This window comes from Mobula hypostoma, chromosome 6 (assembly GCF_963921235.1).
Source record: "Mobula hypostoma chromosome 6, sMobHyp1.1, whole genome shotgun sequence".
NCBI classification, from domain to species: domain Eukaryota; kingdom Metazoa; phylum Chordata; class Chondrichthyes; order Myliobatiformes; family Myliobatidae; genus Mobula; species Mobula hypostoma.
The window spans coordinates 161,653,787-161,677,594 of record NC_086102.1 but is presented as its reverse complement, the minus strand read 5'-3'; the positions used below and the strand labels follow the sequence as shown (position 1 = coordinate 161,677,594).

Here is a 23,808-nt window from a genome sequence, read left to right as displayed (position 1 = left end):
AGAGAGTTCAGGGAGGGGTAGGAAGATGAAAAGCAGGACCTCCAGGGTAGTAATCTCAGGATTGCTGCCTGTGCCACATGCTGATGAGCACAAGAATAGTACGATCAGGCATTTTAATGTGTGGCTGAGAGTCAGGTGTAGGGGGCAGGGCTTCAGGTTCCTGGATCACTAGGGCCTCTTCTGGGGGAGGTCTTGCAAGACCATGGATCTGCGCCTGGAAAGTCTTCACTCTCCAGGGCGCAGGCCTGGGCAAGGTTGTATGGAAGACCAGCAGTTGCCCATGCTGCAAGTCTCCCCTCTCCACGACACCAATGTTGTCCAAGGGAAGGGCAATAGGACCCATACAGCTTGGCACCAGCGTCGTCGCAGAGCAATGTGTGATTAAGTGCCTTGCTCAAGGACACAACACGTTCCCTTGGCTGGGGTTCAAACTCATGACCTTCAGGTAGCTAGTCCAATGCCTTAACCACTTGGCCACGTGCTCACACTGGGGGAGGTACGACCTGTACAAAAAGGACAGGTTACGCCTGAACCCAAAGGGGTCCAATATCTTAGCAGGAAGGTTTAATAGAGCTGTTAGGGAGGATTTGAACTAATTTGGTGGGGGGATGGGAACCGGAGTGATAGGGCTGAGGAAGGGGAAAACAGAACTAAGCCAAACATAGCGTACAACAGAGATGACATTTATAGCGAGAGGATTCGAGTACAGGAGCAGGGAGGTACTACTGCAGTTGTACAAGGCCTTGGTGAGACCACACCTGGAGTATTGTGTGCAGTTTTGGTCCCCTAATCTGAGGAAAGACATCCTTGCCATAGAGGGAGTACAAAGAAGGTTCACCAGATTGATTCCTGGGATGGCAGGACTTTCATATGAAGAAAGACTGGATGAACTGGGCTTGTACTCGTTGGAATTTAGAAGATTGAGGGGGGATCTGATTGAAACGTATAAGATCCTAAAGGGATTGGACAGGCTAGATGCAGGAAGATTGTTCCCGATGTTGGGGAAGTCCAGAATGAGGGGCCACAGTTTGAGGATAGAGGGGAAGCCTTTTAGGACCGAGATTAGGAAAAACTTCTTCACACAGAGAGTGGTGAATCTGTGGAATTCTCTGCCACAGGAAACAGTTGAGGCCAGTTCATTGGCTATATTTAAGAGGGAGTTAGATATGGCCCTTGTGGCTACGGGGGTCAGGGGGTATGGAGGGAAGGCTGGGGCGGGGTTCTGAGTTGGAGGATCAGCCATGGTCATAATAAATGGCGATGCAGGCTCGAAGGGCCGAATGGCCTACTCCTGCACCTATTTTCTATGTTTCTGTGTTTCTATGTTTAAAGGACAGGCAGGAGATTAGGCATAATCACAACCAGTGGGACGTTTTACAAGGTAGTAGAGGCGTGGTGCAGTTAAAACAGAAAGCAACAAGTACCGGACTGAAAGTATTACATTTGAATGCACGCAGCATAAGAAATAAAATGGACAATCTTGAAATTCAGCTACAGATTGACAAGTATGATGTTGTGGCCATCTCTGAAACTTGACTAAGGGATGAGTGCCATTGGGAGCTGAACGTCCAAGGATATACCGTGTGTCAGAAAGATAGGTTAGTAGGCAGAGGAGGTATTGCGGCACTGTGTACAAGAAATAATATTAAATCATTAGAAAGGGATGACATAGGATCAAAAGGTGTAGAATCTCTATGGGTTGAGTTAAGAAATGGCAAGGGTAAAAGGACCCCAATGGCAGCTGTATCCAGGCCTCCAAACAGCAGCCGGGATGTGGATTACAAATTAGAGCAGGAGATAGAAAAGGTGTGTCAGAAGGGCAATGTCATGATAATTGTTGGGGATTTTACATGCAAGTGGATTGGGAAAACCAGGTCAGAACTGGACCTCAAGAGAGAGAATTTGTAGAATGTCTAAGGGATGGCTTTTTAGAATGGCTTGTTGTTGAGCTCACTAGAGGATCGGCTGTGCCAGATTGGGTGTTGTGCAATGAACCGGAGAGTTTAAGGTTAAGGAACCCTTGGGAAACAATGATCACAATATGATTGAGTTCACTTTGAAATTTGAGAAGGAGAAACTAAATTCCAATGTGTCAGTATTTCAGTGGAATAAAGGAAATTACAATGGCATGAGAGGGGTACTGGCCAAAGTTGGCTGGAAAGGGACACCAGGAGGAAGGACAGCAGAGCAGCAATGGCTGGAGTTTCTGCGAAAAATGAGGAAGTGCAAGACAAATATATTCCAAATAAGAAGAAATTTTCGAATGGAAGAAGGACACTACTGTGACTGACAAGTGAAGTCAGTGCCAAGGTAAAAGCAACAGAGAGGGCATACAAGGAAACCAAATCTAGTGGGAATACAGAGCTTTTAAAAGCTTGCAGAAGGAAACTAAGAAGGTCATCAGGAAGGAAAAGATGAATTATGAAAGGAAGCTGGCGACTATTATCAAAGAAGTTACTAAAAGCTTTTAAAAGTATATAAAGAGTTGGGGGTAGATATAGGACCAATAAAAAATGATGCTGGAAATATTGTAATGAGAGACACAGAGATGGTACAGTGGAAGACATTTGTGCTACACCGAACATTCAGGAGTGTCAGGGAAGTGAAGTATGTGCAGTGAAAATTATGACTAAGGCGGTGCTCAGGAAGCTTAATGGTCTGAGAGTGGATAAATCTTCTGGACCTGATGGAATGCACCCTCAGGTTTTGAAGGAAGTAGCTGGAGAGATTGCAGAGGCATTAACAATGATCTTTCAAGAATCGCTAGGTTCTGACGTTGTACCGGATGACTGGAAAATTGCAAATGTTACTCTGCTATTTAAGAAGGATGGCAGGCAGCAGAAAGGAAACTACAGACCTGTTAGCCTGACATCAGTGGTTGGAAGTTGTTGGAATCAATTGTTAAAGATGAGATTACAGAGTACCTGGAGGTACGTGACAAGATAGGCCAAAGCCAGCATGGTTTTCTGAAAGGAAAATCCTGCCTCACTAACCTACTGCAATTTTTTGAGGAAATTACAAGCAGACAAAGGAGATACAGTAGATGTGGTATACTTGGATTTTCAGAAGGCCTTTGACAAGGTGCCGTACGTGAGGCTGTTTAACAAGATAAGAGCCCATGGATTTACAGGGAAGTTACTAGTATGGGTGGAGCATTGGCTGATCGGCAGGAAACAGAGTGGAAATAAAAGGATCCTGATCTGGCTGGCTGCCGAATACCAGTGGAGTTCCACATGGATCATTGTTGGGACTGCTGCTTTTTACAATGTATGTCAATGATTTGGACTATGGGATTAATGAATTTGTGGCTAAATTTACTGATGATACAAAGATAGGTGGAGGAGCAGGTAGTGTTGAGGAAACAGAGAACCTGCAGAGAGACTTAGATAGTTTAGGGGAATGGGTAAAGAAGTGGTAAATGAAACACAATGTTGGAAAGTGTATGGTCATGCACTTTGGTGGAAGAAATAAATGGGCAGACTATTATTTAGATGGGAGAGAATTCAAAATGCAGAGATGCAAAGGGACTTGACTTGGGAGTCCTTGTGCAGGAACCTCTAAAGGTATCCTGGTTGAGTCAGTGGTGAAGAAGGCGAATGCAATGTTGGCATTCATTTCTAGAGGTATAGAATATAAGAGCAGGAATGTGATGTTGAGGCTCTATAAAGCACTCATGAGACCACATTTGGAGTATTGTGCACAGTCTTGGGCTCCTTATTTTAGGAAGGATATATTGACATTAGGGACCCGGCTAGTGGCGTAGTGGCATCAGTGCCATTGGAGAGGGTTCAGAGAAGATTCACAAGAATGATTCCAGGAATGAAAGGATTACTGTATGAGGAACATCTGGCAGCTCTTGGGCTGTATTCCCTGAAGATCAGGAGAATGAGGGGGGAATCTCATAGAAATATTCCGAATGTTAAAAGGCTTGAACAGGTTTGATATGGCAAAGTTATTTCTCATGGTAGGGGAGTCTAGGACAAGAGGGCACGATTTCAGGATTGAAGGACATCCATTTCAGACAGAGATGCGGAGAAATTGCTTTAGTCAGATGGTCGTAAATCTGTGGAATTTGTTGCCACGAGTGGCTGTGAAGGCCAAGTCATTGGGTGCATTTATGGCAAAGATAGGTAGCTTCTTGATTAGCCAGGGCATCAAAAGGTACGGGGAGAAGGCAGAGGAGTGGGGATGACTGGAAGAATTGGATCAGCCCACGAGTGAATTGCGGAGCAGACTTGATGGGTCGAATGGCCTACGTCTGCTCCTAAATCTTATGGTCTTATGAATAATTGGATTAATGAACATAAACTTTAAATTAATTTATTACTTACAGGTTGGTTGTTTTTCAGCCATTCAACTTCCGGAGTAGGATCTCCTGATATCTCACAAGTAAATGTCACATTTTGCCCTTCATTGACATTTTGGGATTTGGGCTGCATAATGAACTTTGGGGCATTTGATTCTTTTTGCTTAATTGTTAAATCAAACTGACATTTAACTATTCCATGCTCAGTTTTCGCTTCACAGGTGATCGTGCCTTCATCTTTGAAACCAATGGTTTTGATAGTTAAAGTGTGGTCTCTTCCAGACACGCCATATTGATAGTCTTCCGAATTAGCAAGCTCATTACCATTCGCAATCCATTTCACATTGGAAGCGCTTGGTATGTTGGCTTTAAGTACAGCCTTTTGACCTTCAGTTGCTGTAATTTGTACACGTGTGGCTGTAATCTCTGTGGATGATGTTTTAAATTCTTTTTTCACAATTTGTTCCTGAACTACTTCAGTTTTTCCATATGATTTTGTTACAGCTTTTTTCTCAGTAGCTGTTTTTGATTCAGCTAACTTGGTCACCTTGTTGAAAATGTTTTTGAAAGCTTGACCAACGAAAGAAAAGGTTGTTTTGGAAACACCACCTTCACCAGTGATTTCACAAGTATATTCCCCTTCGTCAGTTTCATTAATTCCATGGATACTTAAGGTGTAGACACCATCAGCAGTATATTTCAATTTGTAGTGACTGTTTTCTCTTATTTTACATCCATCCTTAAACCAAGTTAATTCTTTCACATTCAGAGCTGTGCTTTCAACGGCACATGTCAGCTTTACAGAACCGTCGTCAGAAACTTCGGCTTTCAAACCTTGAGAGATCTTAGGTGGAGCAATTGCAGGAATACGTACAGACTTATCTTTTGAAAAGGAAGTTAATGGTTCTGGTGATTTAGAAGGTTTCATTGCCTCTGAAGACTTTAAATGAGGTTCAGGAGACTTTACCATTGGATGTGCCACAACACCCAGTTCCTTTACTCCAGCTTTTCGGATAGTCAGAGTAAAGTATGCTTCTTGCTTTCCTTCAGAATTTTCTACCACCACTGTATAGCTTCCTTCATCAGATGATTGAACTGATGTAATTGTAAACGTAGAATTAAATTGCGTTGTAACAATGAGTGAACGTTTAGAAGAAGTAATTACTCTTCCAGCATGCATCCATGTCACAGTGGGTGTTGGCTCACCATCAATGTCACAGGAAAATCTGACAGACTCTCCCTCCGCCACCGTAACTGATTGTGGTTTTGTTAGTATTTTGGCAGGAAGAGTTCGTCTAGATGCACGAACTGCCCTTTCCTTTGAAGTATAGAGCCCAGAGCTGACTGACTCTCTGACTTCTGATTCCTCTCTTTTAGATTCTTTTACCTCTTCAAGTTCGGCAGTTTTCCTAATTGTAGATATTTGGTAAAAATCAGTTCTTGTCAGTTCAGGTACAAGCGATTTTGGTGCTTCCTCATCTTTACGGCGAGACAAGTAGGTAAAGTAGTCACCGCCTGTGATATCCAATGTTGCATAGTCAGAGGCCTCTCCTTTGTAATTGGAACAAACAACACGATAGGTTCCACTATCTTCAACTTGGCAATCCCGAATTTCCAGTGTTAGGACACCAGTCATATCAGTAAAATGATACTTATCACCCTCTTGAATTTCTTTACCATTGTGGTACCAACTAACTTCAGCTCCTGGCTTGGACAGAATATTTAATGTAAATCTTGTATTTTGTCCACACGGGATGCGGTGAGAACGCATTCTCAAAGTTATTCGTGGACCATGGTCAAGGCTGAAAGGCTCTTGAGTAATAACTTCATATTTCCCTTCTGATGTCCTTTTAGATTTTAAAGCAGTTTTCATTGACTCATATCGTGAAAATATGTCAAATCTAGCAGTCCTTTCAAAGCGAGAAAGTGAGCTCTCCCTAGACACTGGACTGGGTGACCTAGGACGGGTTCTCTCAGGTGTGGGTGATCGTCTTTCTAAACCTTCACTTTCAAGTTCTGTAGGACGTGGTCGAGATCTGATCAGCTCAGAAACAGGTCGCATCAATTCAATGTAAGTTGGGGAGAGTGATCTTCTCCTCCTAAGAAGCCTTGAGACAGGTGGGGATTCTCTAGGGACATATTCCTTAATCTCCATGGCTGCTGCTTCTTCTTCTTCTTCTGATCTTGTTACAAATATCTTTCTTTCTCGTCTGCTTTTGATCCTTGCTTTTTCCTCATGCTCCATGTACTCAAGTTCTTTCTGATAGGCAGACAGTCTCTGCGCTGTAGCAACTGATCGAAGGAGCTCTTCATCTTCCTTGTCTTCCATTATTCTTTGTCTTTGCTTTGGGGGTTTATAAACAACTTTGTCATGCCGTTGCCTGAGGTCTATAAAGCTTGGACCAGCTTCATATTTGGAAGGGATATGATATTTCTGGTAGCCAGCATATTTTTCCTTCTCTTGCGCCGTAGTTAATTGTGTCCTTTGCTGAAGAGCGGATAATTCAAAACGAGGAGGGCTACGGCTTGGAGGTGACGCAGAAAATCCTAGTTCAAGCTCATCCTCAAGACGTAGTCTTTCCTCTTCTATTCTTTTCATTGAAAGATAGTCATCAACAGGTAAAAGTAAGTCCTCATCTGACAAATCACCAAGTGATCGCCTTCTTGGTCTGTAATAAATTTCATACTCAGGGGATGGGGTGCGCCTTCGAGCTGGTCTAACAGTTTCCAGATCATCTTGTGATAGTTTTGGAATTCGCCATTTGGGCTTATACTGATCAGTAAAGCGTGGCAATGGCATAACATAAAACTGCTCCCATCTTGAAAGACGAATTCGTTTTGGTCGTTTTGTTGCAATTCTTTCCAATGGTGCTGGCATTTCATATTGATCTCGTAATTTCCTATACCATTTCATGTCTGATAATGGCACAAACTGTTTGATATCTTGATTTTCTTCAATTACCCCTGCTTCATGAACACGAGGTTCTGGAACATCATAAGGCATTCGAAGTTTCTTTTCTTCTTTTTTCTTTACGACCTCTGAAATTTCATATTCACCTTTGACATTCTTGGTACTGACTGCTGGTTTGTACATTATTGCAGCTTCTCGCAGAGCTTGTTTTGCTACAGCTGTCAATGGAACAGCTTCAACATTTGCAAGTATTTCCGCCATTCTTATGGTTTTGTCAATTTGTTTCTGAACATGCTGCTGCCGTTCCTCCTCACTCCTATATTGACGTTTGACATACGTCATGCGTTCAACTTTTAGATATGCTTGGCAACTTGCAGACCCAGCACTGTTGGTAGCAGTAACTCTGTAAATGCCAGAGTCCTCTGGTAAAGTATCCCTTACATGCAAAACATAATAGTCCAGACCTTCATGTACAATTTCAATATTTGGACCTAATGCCAAAGTTTGTCCATCTTTCTCCCATTTCAGAACGGGCACTGGAGTGCCAGACACTCTGCATTCAAAGCGAATGCTCTGACCTTCCATACATTCTGCATTTGCCAACAAACGTTTAAACATTGGTCTCAAGGTGCTGTCTGCTGCAGGGGGGTGAGGTACAACAGTTAGTTTGGCTTTGCAGCTATCTTCACCATATCTATTGCGAGCTACAACTGTGTATTCAGCATCATCATCAGTCGTTAACTTGTGAATGATCAGTTGATAGAGACCTTTATCTGACATGAAAGTATATTTTGTCTCATTTTCATCAGGCTTAATCTTTTGTCCAGATTTCAACCAGGTTACTCTTGGTTCAGGGTGAACAGTTATAGTAACACCAAATCTGACATCTTCTCCAGTGTACGCAGTTCGGTTGTACAAAGGTAAGGTAAATTCTGGTGGCCTTTCAAGGAGTCTCATAGCATCCACCTTGCGCTTTACTCTCTTTACTGTACGTTGCATAAAGTATTTACGAATTTCTCTTACACCACTCACAAATAATTCAGCATAGGAACTATCTTCACCATAGTCATTTACTACTTTACACTTGTAAGTACCATCGTCAGTTTTGTTTATGTCTTTAACATATATTGTCGCCAAACCATCTTGATAGGTGATTTCATATTTGTCACTGGACTCAAGTTGCCTGACACCAAAGTACCAGGTGACTTCAGTAGATTGATCATAGTTTTCTATTCTGCAGGAATATTTAACATGACCGCCTTCTTCAGCAGAAGCATGCATAATCTGTCCAGCAAGTGGACCAATTTCAATAGAAGATATTTTAGCTTTAGCAACTGTAACTCCCCTTTGAGCTCTAACAGCTCCACCAGAAGAAATTCGAGCAACAGAAACAACATAGTTCATTTCCTTCTTTATTAGGGTGTGATAGTATCTTCTGTGTCTCAAAGTCTTAATTACTTTGGTGCTCATCTTTTCTGTCTTCTGTTTCAGCCATGGATGCTCAAGAGCTTCAGCAGCTGTCATCCGAGCCTTCCGTTCTTTGACTAACAGGCGATTAATGAAGTCAAGAGCTTCTGTGGTGATGTCCTTGAAAGCTTCATCCTCAAAACTGTACTCTGCTCTAATAATGTTATCAATAACTTGTTGGTTTGTTTCGGCAATAAATGGATTGAGACCGCTAAGTAGTACATACACAAGTGTACCTACTGACCACATGTCTGTAGCTGCATTGACCACATCATGCTGATGTAGTTCAGGTGCTGCATACTCAGAAGCAGTGAACTGGATCCTAATGTGGTCACCTGGCGTGAGTGCTCTGGCCTGTCCAAGTTCAATAATCTTAACTAAAGAGCTCTTCCTTGTGGTGTAGATTATATTCTCTGGCTTGATGTCAAAATGACCTATATTCTGACTATGTAGAAATTCCAATGCTTCACAAATTTGGCGAGTGTAGATAATGATTTCCCTTTCAGTTAGTTCAAAATTAGTTGTATTAATGCGCTCAAAGATGTCAAGACCTGAAATAAACTCAAATATCATGACTAATTCTTCAAGGCTCTCAAATGATTCATGTAGACAAAGGATATTTTTGTGACGAGCAATACTGAGAATGTCAATCTCTTTCTTCACCAATACCTGATCAGCACCTTTTATTTTCACAAACTTCGCCATGTATGTTTTCTTGCTCGTGTTTTGAATACAACGATGAACAATACTAAATTGTCCACGTCCTAGCTCTTCAGCAAATGTGTAGCGGGTATGAAGTTCTTTAATAGTGGAATGATCAGCTTTGCCCTCAGTAACTGTCATTGATTCATCAACCTCTTCATCATAGTTCAGAACTCTTGTCTTATCTTCTTTTGTGACTATTGGATCAGTTGGCTCTGATGGCTGGCCCTGTCCAAACTTGTTTTCAGCAATCACACGGAATTGGTAGCTAGTCTTTCCAAAGAGATTGACCACGGTGTAATGTGTATCGCGTGACTGTGCTACACGAATCCACATCTCTGCTGTTGTTGCGCATTTCTCAATAATGTAGTTAATTACTTTACTTCCACCGTCATTAGCTGGAGGATTCCACGTTAAAACAACAGAATCACGTGTAACGTCACTGACTTGAAGTCCTCTTGGCATGTCAGGTACATCTGCTACATCCAGTTCAACTGTTTTTTGATCTATGCCAAATCTGTTCTTTGCACACACAACATAGAAACCAGCATCTTTTATGTCAACTCCATTAGGGAACACCAGAGATGTAAAAGATCTAGTCACAATTACTTGATAGTGACCGTTATTATCAATGAGATCTTGTCCCTTCTGCCATGTAATTACTGGATCAGGTCTTCCACTGAAAGGAATTTTGATGCTTACAATTTCACCGCGGAGAGCATGAACTGCACCCATGCCTTCCAGATGTTTGGGTAATTGAATCTCGGCAGGAACTAAAAACAAAAAGAAAATTTTAAATGTAGATACTGAAAGGTAGAAAGTGAATGTAAAACTGTGAACTTAATGTGGCCGAAATTAATCTTGGACAGCAGTGCCAAACTAGGAGCAGTGAAATGAAAGCCTATTTTTTACAACCATGTAATGATATTTCTCCAATTCATTACAATGAAAAAAAAAGAAAAACAGAATCAGACAGCTTTAAAAGGAATTGTCCATTCGCAATGCCCATTTTGGACAACTCCTTAAACTAATTACATCCTAGATGTATTTAGAAACATTAAACAATGTTTATGTAAGTTTGCATGATACATACCGTCAACATCTAAAGATACTGTTGATGAAATGGAACCACCTTGATTGATTGCTCTGACTTGATATATAGTTGCATCATCTCCTGTGACGCTAGAAATTACAAGTTGATGGTAGCCTCCCTTAAATTCCTGGATTTTTATCTTTTCGCCATCAGGTTCAATTTCCTTTCCTTGTCTAAACCACTTCACAATAGGTTTGGGATTACCAGTGACCTTGCAAACAAATGTAGCATTGCTCTTATATTTCACACTTAAATTGCGAATTTCTTCTTTAAACTGTGGTGCCTTGATAGGTACATCGCACATTGGAACAACAGGATCAGATGTTTCACTCCAGTCACTCTCGCCACCAAGATTTTCACATTTAACACGGAACTCATACTCCAAGCCTTCAATAAGGCCTTTCACCGTGTAAGCTGTTTCGTGTATTTCATCAGTTGTTACAGCTATCCACTTATTCTGCTTTTTCTCTCGCTTTTCAAGGTAATAATTTCTGATCTTTGCGCCGCCATCACTGACAGGAGGTTTCCATGAAACCACACAAGAATCCTTTGTAACAGCAGCTATAATAGGTTTGACTGGACTTCCTGGCTTTTCTGTAGACAGAAGTAAGTGAAATAGATTAAATTTTAGAATATAATACATTATTACACAAGGAACAACTTAGTTTATGTAGACACTTACCATATGGACTCTTGATGACGACGACAGAGGAAACTTCCAGTGGTTTACTGACACCAAACTGATTTTGAGCAGAGACACGGAAGTAGTAGCCAGCATTGTCAATGAGGTTTCCAATTCTACAAGATGTGCCAGCAATAGCAGAGGATACCAGATGCCATTGTTCACCTTCCTTGGCTTCACGTTTCTCTACAATGTAATTGGTAATCATTGCACCTCCGTTATCAAGTGGTGGCTTCCAACTGATTACCGCAGAATTCTTCAGCAAGGCATCAATTTCTATTGGTCCTTCTGGCATATCTGGCTTATCTGTATACAGAAAGTATTAGACATTTTGTTTTCATGTAAAACACTTACCATTAGTTTTAATCGAACAAATAATATGCACTATTAAATATGATTACCTTGGATTTCTACATTAAATGTTGTATCAATTGTTCCAAATGAATTGCTGAGCTGCACTCTGTATTTTCCAGCATGGTTCTTTCGATGAATATTTTTCACAACAAGGTGAGTGTAATGCTCTGTATTTTCTATTGAAATATTATCTGAATCTGACAGAAGTTTCTTTTCATGGAACCAACGAATAGCAGGTACTGGACGGCCAATGTATGCAACATGGATACGAAGACTTGTACCGATGCTTACAACGTACAGCTCTTTTAGTGGAAATCCAGGATGGAATTGTGGAGCAGCTTCAAGCAATATGTTACCACTGACCTCAGTTTCACCAACATCATTAGTAGCTTTGCAGGTATACAGACCTTCATCATCTTGATCATCGGTTAAAATGGTGATTGAATGATTACGGCCATCTGAACTCATTTTGTACTTGCGGCTTTGCTGCAACTCCTTTCTAAAATGGTACCACTTAATTTCTGGAAGTGGTCTACCAATTATCTGACAAGTCAGTTTGGCAGGTTCACCCAACTTGGCGACAACCTCTGCAATTTCTTGTTTAACACTTGGTTCTTCCCCAGCTGTTGACAAAGAAGAGGAAACAAGTGAGTTTTTCGTAATGACACAAAAATCATATTATTTGAATTAAAGCATAAAAAAGTAATACACACAAGTCAATTTAGTCTTTATTGCCATAAAGGTTCTACGAGGTCTGCTGATTCCTGTCTCATTCTCTGCAAACACTCTGAATTCATATTCTGTGGCTTCCAGAAGACCGCCTTGTGTAAATTGTCTGTCTTTTATTCGTTCCTTACTGCATTTTTTCCAAGCACTATCACCAGATTGGCGATACTCAACCCAGTAACCAATAATTTCCTTGCCACCATCACATTCTGGACGATCCCACTCAATGGAGATGCTATCTTTTGTGACAGAAATTACCGTAATCTCTCCAGGTTGGCTTGGTTTATCTGTGGAAATATATTTACTCATTAAAATCTGGTAATTTTGTCATATTTGAAATCACACCATTTTAAATCCCATATTTGTGTAATATATTAACGTAGATTGACTGACACATACCAAAAGGATCCTTGCATTGAACAACATCAGATGGTGGGCTTGGTTCACCAAGACCAATATCATTCTGTGCCAAAATACGGAACTGGTATTCAGCATCTGGAACCAGCCCAGAAACAGTGTACATTGTTGTGGTAATATGAGTCTTGTTATGCCGCACCCATTTATCTGTAGTAGACTCTTTGCGATCGATAAAATACCCGGTAATACGCGATCCACCATCATCCTTTGGTCTTGACCAGCAAAGGGTGACTGAACTCTTGGTGACATCCAGTATTTCTGGAGGATTGCTTGGAGGCTCTGGTGGATCTAGATTAACCATTGTGAATTAATAATCACAGCAAAATTTAAGTAAGTTCAAAATAAAAATATATTTTTACTTAAGGTTACTATGAACACTGTTATACTTACTTAGTGGTGTTTTTGGTACAACTGGCTCCTCTGACTTCAGAGATTTACTGATACCAAATTGGTTTTCAGCAGAAACACGGAAGTGGTATTCGACATTTTCTTTCAAGCCTCTGACAATAACAGAAGTCTCCTTTACTTGAGAATCAACAGTGCACCAGGCAGTTTTGGATATTTCTCGTCTCTCAACAATATATCTCATGATATCAGATCCACCATCATCAATGGATGGTCTCCAACTTACTCTAACCGAACGAGCTTGAATATCATCAAATTCAAGTGGACCTTGTGGGGGATCAGGATTGCCAATCACTTTCACCTTAATGTATACTGTCTTTTTGCCACATTTATTTTCAAGAACAAGGTCATATGTGCCTGAGTCTTCTCTGACTGATTCCTTTATCACAAGTTCAGTGTGGGTATCAGAAGTTGCAATCATTGCACGCTTGCTAATATCACGACCTTCTTTTGTCCATTTGCAGACAGGAATAGGTTTGCCTTTAATGGGCACTGTTAGTTTGATGGCTCCACCTTGCCTAACAATCAGCCCTTCAAGGTATTGATGATCAAGTTCAAAATCAGGATACTCTGTAAGAAAAAAGTAATTAAGTTTTATTTTAAAAAGTAAGTGAACAATATAGCAATGTTACCCACCAGCTGGGTTTACCTATTAGCTATAAATTTACTGGCCCCATCTGTACTTCAATCAATGAGAGCTCAATGTTACAAAGCTTGTACGTGCCTGGCAGAATAAAAGGTAAAGATAACAGGTACGGGGAACCTTGGCTTTCAAGAAATATTGAGGTTCAGGTTAAGGAAAAAAAAGAGGTGCATAGCAGGTACAGGGGGTAGGAACAAATTAGGTACTTATGAAGTAAAAGAAATGCAAGGAACACTTAAGAAAGGAATCAGGAAGGCTAAAAGAAGGCACGAAGTTGCCCTAGCAGACAGGATGAAGGAAAATCCTAAGGATATGTTAAGAGCAAAGGAATTGCAAGGGCAAAATAGGTCCTCTGCAAGATCAGATTGGTAATCTAGGCAAGGAGGCAAAAGAGATGGGGGAGGGCTCAAATGGATCTTTTGCATTTGTAGTTACTCAGGAGATGGACACTGAGTCCATAGAAGTGAGACAGAGCAGCAGTGAGGTCATGGACTCTACACAGATTACAGAGGAGGACATGTTTGCTGTCTTGTGTCAAACTACGGTACACAAATCTCCAGACAAGGTGTTCTGTCAGACTCTGTTGGAAACAATTTCAGAAATTGCTGGGGTCCTGGCAGAGATACTTATATCATCCTTAGTGACAGGTGAGGTACTGGAGGATTGGAGGATAGCTAATGCTGTCCTGTTTTTCAAGAAAGGTGCTAAAAATAAGCCAGGAAATTATAGGCCAGTGAGCCTGACATGAGTGGTGGGAAGATTATAGTAAGTTATTATAAGAGACCAGATGTATGAGTATTTGAATAGACGTGGTTTGATTAGGGATGGTCAGCATGGCTTTGTGTGTGGTTAGCTCATGTCTAACTAATCTTATAAAGTTTTTCGAGGAAGTTATTAGGAAAGTTGATGAAGGTAAGGCAGTGGATGTTGCCCAAATGGACTTAAGTAAGGCATTTGACAAGGTCCTGCATAGGAGGTTGATCATAAAGGTTCAGTCGCTTGGCATTCAAGATGAGATAGTAAACTGGATTAGACTTTGGCTTTGTGGGAGAAGCCAGAGAATGATAGTAGATGGTTGTCTCTCTAATTGGAGACCTGTGACCAGTGAAATGCCGCAGGGATTGGTGCTAGGTCTGTTGCTGTTGATCATCTATAACTGGATCAGCAAATTTGTGGATGACACCAAGGGTTGGGGTTGTAGTGGACAACAACAAAGACTATCAAAGCTTGCAGCAGGATCTTGACCAGCTGGAAAAATGGGCTGAAAACTGGCAGATAGTATTTAATGCAGACAAATGCAAGGTGTTGCACTTCAGTAGGATCTACCAGGATAGGCCTTAGCCATTGAATGGTAGCGCAATGATGAGTATGGTAGAACAAAAGGATCTGGGAATACAGGTCCATAATTACTTGAAGATGGTGCACAGGAAGACAGGAGTCATAAAAGCTTTTCGCACATTGGCCTTCATAAATCAAAGTATTGAGTACAGGAGATGGGATGTTATGTTGAAGTTGTATAAGACGGTGAGGCATAATTGGAGTACTGTGAGCAGTTTTGGCCACCTACCTACAGAAAACATGTAAACAAGGTTGAAAGAGTACAGAGAAAATTTATGGGTTTTCAGGACTTGAATTATAAGGGAAGATTGAATAGGTTAGCACTTTATTCCTTGGAACATAGAAGATTAAGGGGAGATTTGATACAGGTACATAAAATTATGAGGGGTATAGGTAGGGTAAATGCAAGCAGGCTTTTCCCATTGACAAATAAAGGTCATGGGTTATGGATGAAAGGTGAAAGTAGACCATGAGGGAAAACTTCTTCACTCAGAGGGTTGCGAGAGTGTGGAATGAGCTGCCAGAGCAAGTGGTGCATGAAAGCCTGATTTCAATGTTTAAGAGAAGTTCAGATAAGTACATAGATGGTAGAGGTATGGAGTGGTATGGTCTGGGTGCAGGTTGATGGGAGTAGGCAATTTAAATGGTTTGGCATGGACTAGAAGGACCAAAGGGCTTGTTTCTGTGCTGTACTTTTCTACAACTGTATGATTTGCTGATGGTCTAACGGGTTTAAACTGAATCATTGCATTGAAAGATAGAGGTTGTCTTTTATATTAATAAATGCCCAACAAATGTGAATTTGCCTTTGTAATTCAACAGACTTGGCTGATTACAAAAGATAAAAACTTTAAGATTGCTCACCGAGCATTTCAGTCACTTTAACAGTTCCTGGAACATCAGCTGGCTCACCAGGACCACCAGCATTAACTGCTTTAACACGGAACCTATACTCAGCACCCTGTGGCATGTGAGTCAGGGTATATTCACAGATCTTTGTTGGCGTTGTGTTGCACTTAGTCCATTCATACTGATCAACTTTCTGCATCTCAATAAGGTATCCTGTGACCTTGGAACCACCTTCCTCTTCTGGAGGACTCCAGGCAACAGATATTGATGTTCTAGTTGTGTCTGTAACTCTCGGATTCTGCGGTTTCCCAGGTGGATCTATAGAAACAGTAAATAAGATTAGCCATACAAATTTTAATGTAAGCAGTATAATTAAAATACATTTACAAATGATACTCAGTTAATTCAAATAATGTCCAACTGAGGCAACTGAATGTTAAGATTTGGTCTATGGTTTGTGTTAGTTGATTTGTTAAGTTTACTACTGGCCATGGATAAAGGTTCAGCTCTTTTTGACTAGTGAGGAAACAATCAAATAGGACATCTATTCCTTGATTGCTATTTAGCGACTCCTAATACAGGTGTATGTAGGATACCTTGTCAATATAGTTTGAGGTTTTCCATCAGATGGTAGTACTTGGAGACAATGCAAACAAATTTCATCTGACATTTTTATGACCACAAAAATTTTTTACCAGAGATACGTAGTTAAAAATCTTAACCAATAGATTTTCATATTTAGAAATTAACATTTAAATTTACACATTACCTATTGGATCCATGGCAACCGCAGATTTGGAAGGCCTGCTAGGTTTGCCAGCCCCCCTAGCATTCACAGCGGTCACACGATGTTCATATTCTAATCCTTCTATGAGTCCAGTGGAACGGTACCTAGTCATTGTCACGAGCACTTTGTTGACTCTCACCCATCGATCAGCCCTTAGCTCTTTGCGCTCAATGATGTAACCAGTAATGGGTGAACCACCATCTTCAACTGGTGATTCCCAGGTAATTGTCATACCATCACGAGAGAAATCAAATACATGAGGTGTACCAGTGGGGCCAGGCACATCTGTAGAGAAAATTATGTATAAAATTATCATCCCGTATTTCATAAAGAAATCCTTATAAAATATTTCTTGAAAAGTATTATTAAACATTGGTGATAGTAAGAATTCTAATAGTTCTATTGTTTAAGAAAGTGTATTCTCAAATAATTTGTCTAATATTGTAATCAGTGATATTCTTTTATTTATTAATATTTCTGAAATTGTTATCCATTATAAAAGTCAATGGAATGAGATTTATAAATTTATCTTTACAAAAAGAAATCCATATTTTAATATTCTGGCCTTTAATTATTGGTAAAATGCTCTAAGTTTGCACTTACTAATGGCACTCTTGCATTCCACAATGCTGGACTGTAAGAACGATCCAATGCCAAAACGGTTTGTGGCAGCAACACGGAATACATATTCAGTGCCTTCAGTTAACCTCGTAAACTTGAATGTATTCCTGGTAACAGATTCAGACACTGACAGCCATCCTGGGCGATGGGCATCACGTTGTTCCACAACATAACCACTGATGGTTGCACCACCATCATTCTCTGGTGGTTCCCAACTGATGGTGACAGTGGTGGCGTCGACTTCATCAATTTTAATTGAGCCGCTAGGTGGTCCTGGCTTATCTGTAAATTAATTAATACATTTATGCAAGACTTAAAAAAATAATTGTACTGCCATGGGCAATTCATTGCCACATTTGTAATAGTTTTATATAGAATTTGAAAGAAAAAATCTTACCAAGAATGATTACTTTGATGGATTCGGTGATAGTTCCAGCAACATTTTTTAGTTCAAGCATGTAGTCACCAGTATCATCTATGGTAGTTTCTCGTATAGTAAGATTGATTACCTTGGCAGATCTTTCTATTTTGGTGCGATCGCTTTCTTTAATTTTAGTACCTTCAAAGAACCATGATGCACTAGGAGGTGGACGTCCACTAATTGGAATAGATAATTCGATAGGCCTGCCAGCATGTACGCTGACAGTTCTTTGAGGTATGCCTGCCAAATCAATCGTTGGCATCACTGTTGGAAAAGAGATACAAGGGTAAGATTAATTTATGGAAAATTATTGTTGCATTCAAAATATATTTCATATTAGTTCTTAAGAACTAACATGTAAATAATAATACCTACCCTTTTGATCAAGCACAGTAACAGCAGTCACAGTCTCTCTTGGTTCACTGACACCTTTGTCATTCTGGGCCCTGACTCTGAACAGATACTGTTCAGATTCATTCAGGGAAATTATAGTATGCTCAAATACTGTGTGTTTTAGAGTTGCAACTTTCATCCACCTTTCTGTGCCAGCTTTGCAAGCTTCAATGACATAACCAGTCAGTCTGCTACCTCCATCATGCAGTGGTTTTTCCCAGGCTAGTGTGACTGTAGATTTTGTGACATCAATTACATCCAACTTCTGTGGGACCATCGGAACTTCTGAAACCAGTACTGCATCAGTGGTTTCACAAGGTTCACCAACGCCATAGATATTTTCAGGTGATACTCTGAAATAATACATTGTACCCTCTGTAAGTCCAGTTATTCTATAAATTGTCTTGCTGCACTTAATTGTAACAGTCTTGAATGCTCTCATAGCAGCTTCCCGTCTCTCAATTATATAATTGTTGACTGGGGCTCCACCGTCAATCATTGGGACATCCCATGTGATGACAACAGAATCTCTTGAGACTTCCTTCACTTTAACAGCACCAGGTGGGCCCGGTGTATCTGAGAATAGAGAAGTATGTTTTGAGACCTTTTGCTATTTTTTTTAAAGAGTCTTGGAAAAGTCATTAATGAAACAGAAGTTTGAAAATATCTTGTTTTACATACCATATACTTTGACAACTATAGTAGCTGACTTCTTGCCTGAAGGATTTTCAGCCTCAATGGTGTATTTGCCTGCATCATAACGATTTACCTTGTCAATTACAAGCAACGTGTAAGAATCTGTTGTATCAATAAAAGCACGACTGTAGAGGTCAATGCCTGGTTTACTCCAAGTTAACACTGGAGTAGGTCGACCCGCCACTGACACCATTAAGCGGAGTGAGCCACCAGCTCTGACAGTGACTGTCTTTTTGAGATCATCTGCAAGTTCAAGATCTGGCATTTCTGGAAAAATAATATGAATAGAGGTTAATATCAACTTGCAATCGACCAGCAATAAAACCCTCAAGATATTCTAAGCCTTCATTGAATAAAATCTTTCTGAGGAATAAAAAAAACTGTCAGTTTATATTCCTTACTAGATATAATTAAACACAGGCATACTCTGAGTACTGGCTATTGATGTTTTATTCCAAAAATTAAAGGCACCTTTTCAGAAAAGTGTGGATAATCGTAAGGTAATTGAACTGTCTCTATAATAACACTTACCTATTCTTTCTACAGCTTCAATTACAGCAGATGATTCACTGTATTCACTCGCTCCATTAATATTGGCAGAAGCAACTCTGAAGAAGTACTTCTTGTTGGTGTGAAGACCTGTAATGGTATATTCCGTATTTCGTATGTAGTCTGTAGTATGTGCTCTATACCACTGTTCCATATTTTCCTCTTTCATTTCGAGTATGTATCCAATAATATCAGAACCACCATCATACATGGGTTTTGTCCATGCTATACTGATACTGTGTTTGGTTGTATCCACAACTCTTGGTGCTGAAGGTACTCCAGGTACATCTATAATATAATTTAACAGATTATGTTCATAGGTATTTGTAAAGATTTACACTTTTAAGAAACTAAAGAAAACATGACACTTACATGTGGGTTCTTTGCAAAGGATGTATTGTGATGATTCACTTGGCTCACTGTTACCAGCTGCATTTACTGCTGAAACACGGAACTGGTATTCACAACCCCCCATCAGATTTGTAATCTTGAGTCTTGTATCATAAATAGTAAAGTCTTTGTTGACTCGAGTCCATCGTACACTACGTTTTTCACGTTTATCCACAAGATAATTACTAATTTCTGCTCCACCATCAGTTTCAGGTTTCAACCACTGGATAATAATGTGTTCTTTTCCAACTGCAACAACCTCTGGTTCTCCAGGTGGTGATGGAATAGCTGTTTAAAATAATTTTAATTTTAATAATGATTTTGCTACTACATTACCAAGATTAATACTTCTCTGAAAATTAATAAAGAATAATCACATAGTACTTACTGTATGATTTTCTGGCTATGACTGCTTCAGACTCCAAAGGCACACCAGGTCCAAACTTATTAACAGCTCTCACTCTAAAAATGTATTCGTTGTTCTTTATAAGTCTTGTAACAACAGTAGAAAGAGCCATGCATTCAGCTTCAACAATTACCCAGTTAAGTCTGCTCGTCTCGCGTCTCTCTACAATATAGTGTGTAACCTCTGCACCGCCATCTTCCTTTGGCATATTCCATGACAAAGTACACTTCTCTTCAGTTAACCTGCTGATGCTAAGTGCACCCTCACAGGGTCCTGGTGAATCTAGATAGAGTTTGGAACATAAAAATTAGGATGCATATATAGCCAATATTATACCTTGTTAGTTAAATATATTTCAAAAATTATATCGTTAATTCATAACAGAAAACATACCTAGCACTTTAACATTTACAGACAAAGTCTTAGCTCCACTTGGATTTTTCACAGATAGTGTATATTTTCCGGTGTCATTTCTGTCACAGAACTTGATAATGGCAACCGCACGCTTGTTGGTGTACTGTAGAGATATTTTCTCACAAAGCTCTAGTTCTTTGTTTTCTTTAGACCAATAGACTTTAGGATCAGGTTTCCCACCAATGAAAGCATCAAGCACCAAGTCTGATCCCGCCCTTATGGTAATAATTTCTCCAAGTAACCGACTGTCCAGTTCAGCTTTAGGAGGTACTGTAAATAAAAATAAAAAGCAATGAAAAAGATGTTGTTGCATCAGCAAGAAATTGATAGATATATGCTATACGTTTGACATCAGCATACCATATTCATCTTTGCATGTGACTGGTCCAGTAGATTCAGATGGTATACTAATGACTCCAGCTGCATTCTTAGCTAAAACACGGAATTCATAAACCTCCGATTCACTTAGTCCTGTAACGGTGTAGAAGGTATCGGAGATAGTGGTGTAGTTGCACTTCAGCCAGCGGCCGTCACCAGCTTCATTATAAGGCTTGCGTTCCACAATGTATCCAACAATCTTACTTCCACCATCATGGATTGGTACAGTCCATTTTAGCGAAACTGAAGACCGATTAACATCTGTTACCTCTGGTTGACCTGGAGGATCTTTATACATTTAGACAAAGGGAAAATTAAATTTCAACTGAAATCTGAAAGTATTTGCAAATATATAGATTATATTATTTCTTTTCTTAAACTGTGGATCTTACCAACAGGATTCTGAGCCATTACTAGTCTCGAAGCTTCACTTGCTTTACTCAAGCCAGCCGCATTCATTGCATAAACTCTAAACTGGTATTCCAAGCCTTCGACTACAGTAGATATTTTGTAATGGCAATCAATGCATGGTATTTTATTCTCTTTCACCCAGAGAATGCTGTTGCGTTCTTTCTTTTCAATCCAGTAGCCTGTAACTTTGCTGCCACCATCATGATATGGATCTTCCCATTGGATAGACATGGCGTTAGCAGATACAAAATTCACGACTGGCCTGGTTGGAGGGCTTGGTGGAACTACAGTATGTAGAAATAATACAATTAATAAGTTCTCTGCAAGTTTCTTTACTTAACTTGCCTTATCAATGAAATGTTTTAGTTTTTGACTTACCAAATGGATGTTCAGCAACCACAGGTTTTGACTCCAATGGTTTACTGACGCCAAATCTGTTTTCTGCACAAACTCGGAAAGTGTATTCCATGTACTTTGCCAGATGCGTGGCTTTAATTTGGGTGCGTTTTACACTGGAATTGATGAGCTGCCATGCTGTGGTACCAGATTCACGTTTTTCTACAATATAGTTGGTGATATCAGCACCACCATCATCTTCAGGCTCTGCCCATGACAAAACACATGAATCTGCAGAAACAGATGAGATACTCAAAGGTCCAGTAACTGGACCTGGTCGACCAATAACATTGACAGTTACAGCAAAGGTCTTGATTCCTGCTGTGTTTTCAAGAGTCAAGTAATATTTCCCTGAGTCACCTCTCATACAGTCCTTCACAGTCAACGTAGTTCTCTCTTTTGTTGTACTGATACTGACCCTATCAGTTTCCTTTAGTCTCATCTCCTCAAGCTTCCACGTTACTTTAGGTGCTGGACGTCCACTAATAGGGACATCTATAGTAAAGGTAGTTCCCGATTTGCAGACGATTGTTTGATTGGTGATTCCAGATAAATCTGCTTTGGGCTCTATCTGTGGTTCTTTAATAATGACAGATGAAAATGCTTCCCTTGGTTCACTGAAGCCAGCATTATTTTTTGCTCTGACACGGAATTCATACTCTGTGTTTTCAACAAGTCCATCAATCTGAAGTGTAAGGAGTTTGGTTTGACCACCATCAACCCAGTGATCTGAACCCTTTTGTTTCATCTCCACTTTATAACCAATGATTTGACTGCCACCGTCATGCTCTGGTTTCATCCAAGCCAAGACTGCAGAGGTTCTGCCTGTATCGACAATATCTAGTCTCTTAGGTGGTGCTGGCTCCTCAGTGGCTACTATAGGCTCGGTCATTTCATATGGTACACCAAGGCCATATTCATTTTCTGCTGTGACCCGGAAGAAGTAAGGCACTCCTGCGAGGTCTTGCACCTTGCAGATCTGTCGGGTGCACTTGCTACTGACTTCTTGCCAGCTGCGCCTACTGGCTTCACGCTTCTCAATCACATAATGATGGATACGTGAACCTCCATCGTGAATAGGGGCATCCCACATCAAAGTAATTGCACCTTGAGTGACATCTTTGAATGTAATTGGTCCTGGTGGACCTGGAGTGTCTTGTACTTTAACAGTGAAAGTAATAGACTTGCTACCATTGCTGTTTTCTACGGTAAGAGTATACTTTCCAGCATCATATCTATTGCAGTTCTCTATTGTTAAGGTGCTGTTTGTGTCTGTGGTGTTAATATGGACATGTACACCAATGGATGAATCTGCTTTTTGCCAAGTGGCAACAGGAACTGGCCGACCTTGGAAGGCAACACGTAGCTGAATTGTACTGCCAGCTCGAACAATATGAATTTGTTTGAAACTGGCATCCGTCTCAATTTCTGGTGCTGTTAACCTATCTGTAACTAGTACTGGAGCAGAAATTTCACAACTTTCTCCTTTTCCTGCACCATTAACAGCAGAGACACGGAACTTGTATTCTTCACCAGACTGCAATTCAGTAACTGTGTAATTGGTATTGACACACGCTTCTATGTTAACCTTGTGCCAGTCTCCAAGACTGGCCTTGCACATTTCGATTATATAGCCAATAATTTCCATGCCTCCATCAAAGACAGGCCGAGCCCATTCCAAACTTACAGATGTCTTGGTTGTATCTGTGACTTTAACAATGGTAGGTGCACTTGGTGGATTTACTGGCTCTCTACATTTAATAAGTCTAGAAATATCACTTGAAGGGCCCACCCCAGCCTTATTTTCAGCCATGACACGGAATTCATATTCATTTCCTTCTGTGAGGTTAGCCACTTTAAATCGGTTTTCAGTGATTGGTCTTTTGCTGGAAACTTTGACCCAGCGCAAACTCTTCTTCTCACGCCGTTCAAGGATGTAATGCAAAATTTCATTCCCTCCATCCGATTTTGGTCTTGACCAAGTAAGGGTAATAGTTTCTCCTGAAACATGAGTTGGTTCTGGTATACCAGGTGCATCAGGCACAGCTGTGAA

At 40.4% G+C, this 23,808-nt stretch overlaps 1 protein-coding gene across 1 annotated transcript in view; it reads right to left on the bottom strand.

Moving 5' to 3' along the window:
- The window catches only part of ttn.1 (titin, tandem duplicate 1), a 377,466-nt gene that overhangs the window by 2,906 nt on the left and 350,752 nt on the right, over nt 1–23,808 (bottom strand). Inside the window, exons 247-266 of the mRNA XM_063052084.1 lie at nt 21,738–23,801; nt 21,341–21,643; nt 20,931–21,236; nt 20,550–20,840; nt 20,139–20,438; nt 19,733–20,038; nt 19,343–19,648; nt 18,797–19,078; nt 18,098–18,691; nt 17,699–17,986; nt 17,284–17,583; nt 16,663–16,965; nt 15,909–16,211; nt 13,049–13,633; nt 12,641–12,946; nt 12,229–12,528; nt 11,563–12,138; nt 11,162–11,467; nt 10,480–11,073; nt 4,332–10,159 (exon numbers count right to left, since the gene is read on the bottom strand). Of these exons, the coding sequence (XP_062908154.1) occupies nt 4,332–10,159; nt 10,480–11,073; nt 11,162–11,467; nt 11,563–12,138; nt 12,229–12,528; nt 12,641–12,946; nt 13,049–13,633; nt 15,909–16,211; nt 16,663–16,965; nt 17,284–17,583; nt 17,699–17,986; nt 18,098–18,691; nt 18,797–19,078; nt 19,343–19,648; nt 19,733–20,038; nt 20,139–20,438; nt 20,550–20,840; nt 20,931–21,236; nt 21,341–21,643; nt 21,738–23,801 (14,441 nt within the window). The remainder of the gene's footprint in view (nt 1–4,331; nt 10,160–10,479; nt 11,074–11,161; nt 11,468–11,562; nt 12,139–12,228; nt 12,529–12,640; nt 12,947–13,048; nt 13,634–15,908; nt 16,212–16,662; nt 16,966–17,283; nt 17,584–17,698; nt 17,987–18,097; nt 18,692–18,796; nt 19,079–19,342; nt 19,649–19,732; nt 20,039–20,138; nt 20,439–20,549; nt 20,841–20,930; nt 21,237–21,340; nt 21,644–21,737; nt 23,802–23,808) is intronic.